Source organism: Gavialis gangeticus, unplaced genomic scaffold, assembly GCF_001723915.1.
Source record: "Gavialis gangeticus isolate Ggan-Ray unplaced genomic scaffold, GavGan_comp1, whole genome shotgun sequence".
Taxonomy (NCBI): Eukaryota; Metazoa; Chordata; order Crocodylia; family Gavialidae; genus Gavialis; species Gavialis gangeticus.
This window is the reverse complement of record NW_017728992.1, coordinates 101,688,083-101,697,314: the sequence shown is the minus strand read 5'-3', so window position 1 is coordinate 101,697,314 and position 9,232 is coordinate 101,688,083. Positions and strand designations below refer to the sequence as shown.

Genomic DNA, 9,232 nt, shown 5'->3' with positions numbered 1-9,232 from the left:
CCAGGCCCCTCCCCTGCCATCCATCCATTCAGCCACCACCACCACAGAGCCCAGCCAGGGCTCTAAAGCCTGGTACTGATGTTTGCAGCCTCCCAGGTACAGCCAGCCCAGGCTCTGGTACACATGCCAGGGGTTGCCAACCCCTGCTCTAAAACATATTGGAAAATAACACTGATTATAACTTAGATTTCCAGCCCAATTAGCAAGATTGCAATCATGGGTGTGTTACTCCAAAACTGGTGGTATTTTGATTCCAGTTTAAAAGACTGGGGCAGGGAGGTGAATGATGTCCAATATTTAAACATTAAAAAAGTTATTATACTATAATAGTAAAAGAATAATGCAAACTGGTTCTCTTCTAATGGACTCTACTGTTACAGACTTTTTTAAATGTCACTCTCTCTCTCTCAGGAATAAAATTAAGTCATCCTAGCATGACTTAGTTCAGTCTCCATGCCTATTCCTAGTAAAAAAAAAGAAAAAAGGCAGAGAACACCAGCTGCAAATGACAGGGGTTTTTTTAATGTCATAAAAAGGAATCAGCCAAATAACATTTTTTAAAAAGGCCTTGACAAATTTGTCAGATGAGCAGTGTAACAGGAAGCCCAAGGCTCCTGTTACTTTAAGGAGAAAGCAGCAGACCAAGGTCTCTAGGTGGGACCAACAGTCGAGCAAAAACAAGCTGCTGAGAAGGGATAGGAATAGGAGCGATCACTGGGGGAATGACTATTCTGAGAGCTAGAGGTGCTGTAGTAAGCAGCTAAGGGGGACAGACACCTAGGCAGCCCAGAAGCAAAGAACTGTAAGCAGCTGGGCTAAGCTTCAAAGGAGTGCAAGCTGGCCTTCAAGCAAAAACCCCTGGAGGTGGCCGAAGAGCCACCTGACAGTTAGGGTTGGAGCTCTGGAGGCACGTAAGGCCAGTGCTTGAGACTAGGTTGTCAGTCTGGGCCTGCAAGCTGCAGCGATAGGAGCTCCTGAGCAAGAGGGCTGCAGGAAGTGGACTGACTAGCACCCAAGTCATCCATGAGAGCTATGAGGAAAGAGCTAAGGGGGACATGCAGTTTGCAGGGAAATGACGACCCACTGTGGGGAAGATTTTTGTTGTATAGCCATTTTGCTTGTGTTTATGTTCTGATTAAGCTAACTGGAAGACTGGGTTGTACCTACAGGGGAGGTGTGGAAGCTATGGGGGGGGGGGGGTACCTGATCAGGCACTCAATGGCAGACAACCTAGCTGGGGGTCAGGGACCCAGAGGGCTAAGGCTGATGTGACGTGTTAAGCCATGGCTGGGAGAGCTCAGGCCAGGGTCAGGCAATCTAGCTTGGGGTCAGGGACCCACAGAGCGATGTGCTGGTGCAGGCTGACTCAGAAAGCTGGTCAGGGACCCAGAAGGCTGAGGGCTGAGACGGTTACAGCAGCTGTGGTGGGGCCAGGAGCCAAGAGGGCTGAAGGCTGAGGCCAGAGCCAGCTTAAGCTGAGGACCAAAGCCTGGGGAAGGATTAGAAACCAGAGGCCCAAGGAAAAGAGAACCTTACCAAGGACCAGGGGCCTGCCCAACTGACTACAGTATTTGACGGACAGGCCAGAGGGCCCAGTGGACAACTTAAAGTAACATCTGCAAGGCCTGGGCTTAGCTAGGGGGGGTGGGGGGAGGAGGCCACAAATAGACTGTAAGGCAACTAGTGCCCTGAGGCCCTAATAGGGCTAGGAGGGCCACAGCATAGAGTCCAAGGGGAAGGTGAAACTAGACTGGGCTCACTGTGGAACCCCCCGGTGGTAGCTTCCCAAAGTGTTATAAATAACATAGATTTTATAGATGTCTAGGATCAGAAGGGACCTTAGTAGATCATTGAGTCCGACCCCCAGCCCTGGGCAGGAAAGAGCGCTGGGGTCAGATGACCCCAGCCAGGTGCTTACCCAGTCTCCTCCTGAAGACTCCCAAGGTAGGGGAGAGCACCACCTCCCTTGGAAGCCTGTTCCAGATTCTGGTAGCCCTTACCATAAAGAAGTTGTTCCTGATGTCCAATCTAACTCTGCTCTGTCAGTTTGTGACTGTTATTTCTAGTAACTCTAAGGGGTGCCCTACATCAAGGTGTGGCAGACAAGGTAAAAAGTGAGGGTATCCCAAGGAGCCACAGTGCTGGGGGTAGGTGGCCACCAGGGGCATCACAGTCAACCCTGGGCCCTGATCTGGCACAGTAGGCAGTGATTAAAAGTCGTTACCAACATCCCTGCTGTCAAACCAGTGGCCTATACATTAAAGCTTTAATCTCTCATATCCCTTCTTCTAGTCAACCAGTCACTCATTTAGTGTTTAAACTCAAACACCAAAACATTTGACTTTTTAGGTTACTCTGTTACTGAAAACTAAAACCAGGCCTTACCATTACGGAACAGAGGAATGAATAGTGGTTTTCCGTTGCATTTTTATTTCTTAAGAGACAAAAGTCTGTTTTTCAAAATCCTTGACATGGAAGTCCTTCCAGGTTCCTTGCTGTCATAAGTTCACATGCACTGCTCACCCCCTATCTGCACTCTACCTTGTTAACACACACACTCATTTTTAAGTACATAAACATGAATTTACATAAACCTCAGTCTCTGTGGGAGACAGGAAATCTCTTAAGACTAGCTAAGTCCATGCTGAGACCTGAGTTTTTGGCTGTAGCCTTGTTGGTCTAAGGATGCAGGCAGGCAAGGTTCTTTGGGTAGATGTGATATCTTTTACTAAACCAACTGAGTAGTTGGAAAAAAGTTCTCTGTGAGCTTTCGGGCGCAATCACCCTTCTTCAGGCATACATTCTCACTGAGATCCTGTCATACTTTAAGCTTCTTTCACTCCTTGGTGTCTCAGAACAGCAGACTCCCTAGGCCTGAAGAAGGTTGATTGTGCCCAAAAACTTGCAAAGAACTTTTTTCCAACTACTCAGTTGGTTTAATAAAAGATATCGCATCTACGCAAAGAATCTTGCCTGCCTATGTTCATCATGCCCAGGAACAGCACCTTGAAGCACCCTATTCTGCAATGGAATACCTGAATTGGCAGATCATATGTCTGCATATTCTAAACAGACTTTTTTCTCTCTTGTTCAGAATATCTTTATTCTAAGAGCATGCTCAACGCAACAAGAAGGCCAAGCATTCTATATCTGTGCATTTCTAATTTGAACTTTACCATCATATTAGTTCCTCAACACTCACTGAATTACAATCATTATTCCTGTCTACTATTAAATTCCTATTTTTCTCTTGGTATTTAAAAAGAGAGAAATTTGTGTTAGAACCCCTTTTGGAAAGGCATAAAAGTTCAAGAACATAATAAATGCTGAGTTAACTTTAGAATAACACAGAATATCTTTATCTACACCTAATAAAACTACCCAGAGAATTCAAAACAATATTAAATAGTAGAATTTAACCAGGAGTAAAGAAAGACCAGCACATTTTCTATATTACCTGGATCAGAAGACTGAGACTTTTCTACCAGAACTTCTCTTATCTTCTCCACCCACAAGTAAAGGATACTTTCACCAAGGTTCTGTCTGAAAGTTTTTTAAAAATCACAAAAAGTAAGTGATCCGTCTTGTAGGGTTTGCTTGGAAATTATTTGCATTCAGTTTAATAAATATAAACATTTTTAGAAGCTTGTTAAAATACAAAAGTGCTCAGATGAACTTGTGGGTGCAAAGAACCTTTTTTGTGTGATCATTTCTGTAAGATGATGTATTTCATGCTATCTTCTGCACAAGGTATACCATTCATATTTCTCTTAGGTATAAGGGCTCTGTATGCATTCCTGATTTCCCCCTGCTAGGCTGTATGGGAAGCTTTTACAAAATTTTAACATATTGTGCACAGTACAAAGGCAAAATTTTAATAAAACATTGTTCTCACCTTAGAAGGGGATATACATCTAGCTTTAGGCTCCCAATTCTGAAAATCTGTGGGTTTTTTGTTTTGTTTTTTTAATTAGACATTGTGACCTTCCAGGTGAAGTAGAGTTGCACAGAACACAGTTTTAGAGTCCACAGACTCAGGGCACCCCCCCTCCATAGACCCTGACCTCTGCACAGTTAACTTTTAAATGAGTGAACATTCCAACTAGCTCCAATTAAATTTCTAGTACATAAAGTTAAGCTTATGCATATGTGCCTGCAAAACTAGGGTTTTAAAAGTTGCTATAAAAACCCCCCCCACCTTTTTACAAATTCTCCAAATGTGTAGATTAAGGTGATAAACAAGATAAAAGGCCTTCCAAAATAGACTTTTACTAAATAAATTTCTAGAAGATGTATGTGTAGCAGACAGACTGAAACCACATTCTAATAAGTGTATTGCTTTAATCCGCTGCTATTTACACCTGAAATCACTACGTTTGAAATAAAGCTGCCCTGCATTTCTAATTTAAAGCTCAGTTCATACCTTAACAGAACCTTACTCTTGATTCTGCAACTAGACCAGATTCTCGGTTTCAGAAGACAGTCCTTCACAGTATCTGTTTTAATTAAGCATTCCTCAACCCGCTTCCCAAGATACCTTTACAGTTTTTTTACAGTGTGGATCTGCAGACGCAATTTACGGTGAAAAAAGAAAGGTTAAAAGCATTTGTGCCCAAATTACTTTTGCAGAGCCACATTATTTCACTTCCCCTCTACTTTTGATCATTTTTAATACATAAGGAAAGAAAGGAACCGAGAACTGGTATGAGGACTGCTTTTATTTCTAGTCCTTGCATTTTCAGATCTTAAACAGGTCCAAATGGCACCTAAAAAAAAAAAATCACATGACTATGAATGGCTGTATGACTTTCTAAACATGTCATAAGACTTCAATATGTGGATCTGCAGGAACAATAAAATTCAGAGCGCTACATTTACTGGTTATTAACCACCTGTTACTAAAGTTTGTTCTAGTTACAGATAAACAGAATTGCTGACAATACCATTAATTTGTATTGTATAAGAAATAAAGGAGAGCATGACAGATGTGCAAAATAAACCAAACCACAGTGAGGCAGTACAATGTTAAAGTACAATAAACATTAAATCAGTAATTTGATTGTAATTAATTTTCTCTGAGATGTTTCCTCAAACAATGCATATAACTCAAAACAGGAAATGTGTATTTCAGTTTCTCGCAGTTGTTTTGTTATGAATCATAATTTTACATGAGAAACTTATTTTTGCAACTTATTTACACACGTCAGCTTCACTGTGCCAAAATAGGACACACGTCAGCTTCACTATGTCAAATGTTTAAAATCTTAGCAAACTTGTACTGTTTCTTCATCCTTTATAAAGAAACAGAAAATAATAACCAAGGACACGTATGCTTTGCATGTGATTGGAAATATTTTAGGCTGAAACTGACATGAAGAAGAATGCTTTAAAAGCTTGTCTAACCTGCAGGCCTGATCTTGCAGTCAAACTTGTCTAACTATACCAACTATGCAGTTGGTCCAATAAAAAAATCACCACCAAAAAAAAAACAAAACAAAAAAAAAACACTTTGCGCCTTGTGTATATACATACTAGATATAAATGGCTTTACTAAACACTCATGTTTTAGGGAAAGTATTGAAGTAAGAGTTTGGAACATACAGACTTGTAGCTATGACCTCAAATTTTAGACATGTGGCAGATAAAGCTGAATACCATATTTCATACTGGTGTTTAACAAATATATAAATGCATGTTATTTGTAATACAGAAAAACATATTAAATTCTTTATTATAAAAAGCAAGTCCTTAATTATTAAACTGGGTAGTACTTCCATAACCTATGTTTAACAATTGCTATTCCATAGGATATTTTATACTGTTGAAATCCTCAGAAGGAAAAGTTTGCAAAAGGAAGTGATGAGATAATTCATGCAGTTCTATTGCTGGGTGCAGACAACTGATGATTTCTGGAATCTTAGTCATAAACTATACATATTATCTGCATGACACCCATTCTGGTGGTCATTTCCCTAGGCTCTATGATGTTTCTTAGCTTTTGTACCAACGTCGCTAAATCATATTTCCTTTGAGAGAACTTTTAATACTGAGAATCTCTGGAAAAGGACCAGCATCCATCCATTTGTTAGATGTTTAGTGTTTAATACTTCGAAGTAGGTCTGCTTGTGGTCTTTAAAAACTAGACCAATGACTATTCAAGAATACTTATTTTTGTAATTTTCCCAAAGCATTTTATGACTTTATTTGGGCAGACCCTCAGCAGGGAGGGTTGTTTGAGGACATGAGACTGGCTTCATATTTTATCAGTAACCCTCACAGTACCAGTACCACTCTTCCCTCCCAGCTGTCTCGTAAGTGCTGTGTCCGCTTTTATGAAATAGAGGCGAAAAGACAAAGAAATGGCCTCACTTTTAGAATTACAAAGCTTTGCTTCTAGCCCTACAAGATTCATATACAACATCAATGTGCCCAAGAGGTAGCATAGAATCTGGCCCAGAGTGAACAGTGAGCATGAACCATATTAGATTGTTTTATTTTGTCTTGGCTATTGCTGCAATAATTTCATAACCATTCTAATTTATACATTACCTAGCTTCTTACATTTAAGGAGCCATGAACTGAAATTACCCTGTTCAATGTGCAGTGTTTTCCAGATGCTGTCACTTACACATATATTTCTTCCAGGCCGTTTCCTAATTCCATATAATCTTGTCTTCGAAGCCAAGGAGCACTGGAATGAAAGTAGACAATGAAGGGTGGAGTCATTAAACTGATTAAGGTATTGTATGCTTCAGTGACTGTATTTTCCTCAACAAATATTTTTCTTTAAAACAAAATACAATAAACTCCTGAAGAATAAGACTTTTTAAACAAAAGACTGTCAACTGTTCCTTCTGATTAAAGATTTGGAGGTTTTAAATGTAATAGGGATTTAAAGGTCATCCTACCTTGGGGTTTACTCTGACACTCCCTGTGCAAAGAGCTGATCACTTTTTCCATGCTAGTTCATTAATGTAACTACCATTGCACACTAACCCAAGTTTTCTCTGGAGAGTCCTTCAAACCTATGCATATCGCATAATTTTTATTCATATCTGGTGCAAGGGCTCAAGAACTTCCTCCAGCCTGTCTTCCACTGATCCTTGACGATGATTCTTCAGGCTTACAGTGCTAGCTTTTACATCCCAAATGAACCACAAACTTTTTACAAAATTTTTTTTTTCCTCTTCTTATTGTTATAACTTTGTTCTACACCAATACCTAAGCACTGCTTATTGGGGTGAGGGGGGTTGGAACCTTAATCTATTAAGGGTTGTAGTAACTAGGAAGAATCCCAACCCAGACTTACAATCCAAGCATAAACCAACAGGTAACAGGTGGATTCAGACAGACCACAAGAAAACAAAGAGGCACTACAGAATCAATGCGATAGGCAGAAGCCAAGGCACATCACCAGCATAATTGTAGTTGAGAACTTTGTAGGCTTCACTGCAAAGGTAAATGTTAAGGAGAAATCTGGAGGAGAATGATAAGGCAGCTTTACAAATTTTTATGGGCAATTCTTCCTAAACATGAGTGGCAGCATAGAAGAAAGCTTCATGGCAAGCCTATCCGCCATCTCCCTGCCCCCCACCAGTGTCTGGAAGGCCTGGGCTCTTTCGTCCCTACTTCACCCACACCACTGCAATACTGATCATTTAACAAAAATGCAATAATTGGTTAAAGAGGTTGACTAAGTGATATCACTTACTTCAGCTGATAAATTGGTGGGGCTGAGGTTGGGTATTCAGGAGGCAGAATCACCTGAAAGAATTTTAACATAATCATTAGGCTGGTCCTCCAAAACTAGCCAAAAGCTAATTATAGATTTTGGTATGAAGAATTCAGGTTAAGCAGTCGTCCACAATGGGAAAAAAAAAATTGTTCCACTATTGTTATGTGGTGACAGAAAGATGCATCCTTCTACACTAAGGGTATAATCTTGGTATTATTTTAAGATATTGATATCTATAATGCACATAAGTAACATGTCCTACGGTCTGGTCTATGTGAAATAAGTGTTATGAAAAATAAAGGAGAGAAAAAATTCCATGTGAGCTAACACACAGCTATTAACTTACTGAAAAGCTTGTACTCGCATATACGTAGAAATTTCAGTCCTGTCCATGCTACAGGAAAATGTGTTTTAATTCTAAGTTTTTTTGGTTTACAGCAGTGCATAGTGACATACATAACTGCTGTCCCAAATATTTTAGACATTTCAATTAAAACAAGTATATTAATCCTTTCAGGTAGGTCAAACTAAGGTAGTAAAGTGTTATGCAGTTGTACCACTTCAGCAAAATCAATATAAAAACAGCTAAAAAGAAAAAGGACAGTTTAGGATTTTTTTTAAGCCAAATTTTTAACAGTGCAAAATAGTGCAAAAATCATTCCTAAATAGTTAGCATCTAACTCTTAAGGCAGTGATTACAAAAACAGGATTAAAGGTCCCATTTAAACAACTACAACACTGAACAACCAAACAAATGCTGGAATCCCACTAAATGGGACTCCAAGGAGGAATAGAGATAGTTGTGTGATTAATTATACAGTCTATTAATGTACCTACAAACCCAGTACCTGCAAACAAAGAGTCCATTTTGGCTGCTCCAAGCAATCGCTGATCTTAATGCAAAATATCCTTTCATCTTCATCAACAACACACCAATCATCACCATATATGGATGAGAGGGCATCTATTTCATCAATCTACAAGACAAGTACATTAAAACTGAAAAGGGCACTTTTCTTAGAAGCTAAGCAGCCTCCCATCACACTCACCAGAACTGTGATCCTATCTAGAAATAAAGTCTAAGTTGTTACACACACAGAACCAATGGACTTGTTTACTTCAGACCTCTCTTCAGTTTCATGCATACTTTATAAAAGCAAACCACCAGCAAAACCTTCCACACTTGCCTGGAAATATCATACCAGAGGGGTGCAAGAGTACTACTGTAGCTACAATAGTCCAGAAATCATGCGAGGCAAGGATTTTTCACTATGCTGTTCCTGATTCCCTGTGAGCAGAGACTTGAAGAATGTCTTACATTTGAAAAATTATCTAACTTAATCTCAACTACATAGTTGGTTCCACCCTAAGACAGAGGTTTTCAACCAGGGGTACTTTGGAAGGCCCCAGTGGGTATGTGGCAGCAGCATGGAAAAGCTGGTGGCACTCCCAGGTTTTGTTGCTACACACCACGCAGAGGTCCCCTTCCCCCCCCCC

General features: G+C 40.1%; 1 protein-coding gene across 1 annotated transcript in view; it reads right to left on the bottom strand.

Moving 5' to 3' along the window:
* The window catches only part of IMPACT (impact RWD domain protein), a 73,119-nt gene that overhangs the window by 62,293 nt on the left and 1,594 nt on the right, over window positions 1-9,232 (bottom strand). Inside the window, exons 2-5 of the mRNA XM_019526446.1 lie at window positions 8,584-8,712; window positions 7,712-7,764; window positions 6,629-6,691; window positions 3,458-3,543 (exon numbers count right to left, since the gene is read on the bottom strand). Of these exons, the coding sequence (XP_019381991.1) occupies window positions 3,458-3,543; window positions 6,629-6,691; window positions 7,712-7,764; window positions 8,584-8,712 (331 nt within the window). The remainder of the gene's footprint in view (window positions 1-3,457; window positions 3,544-6,628; window positions 6,692-7,711; window positions 7,765-8,583; window positions 8,713-9,232) is intronic.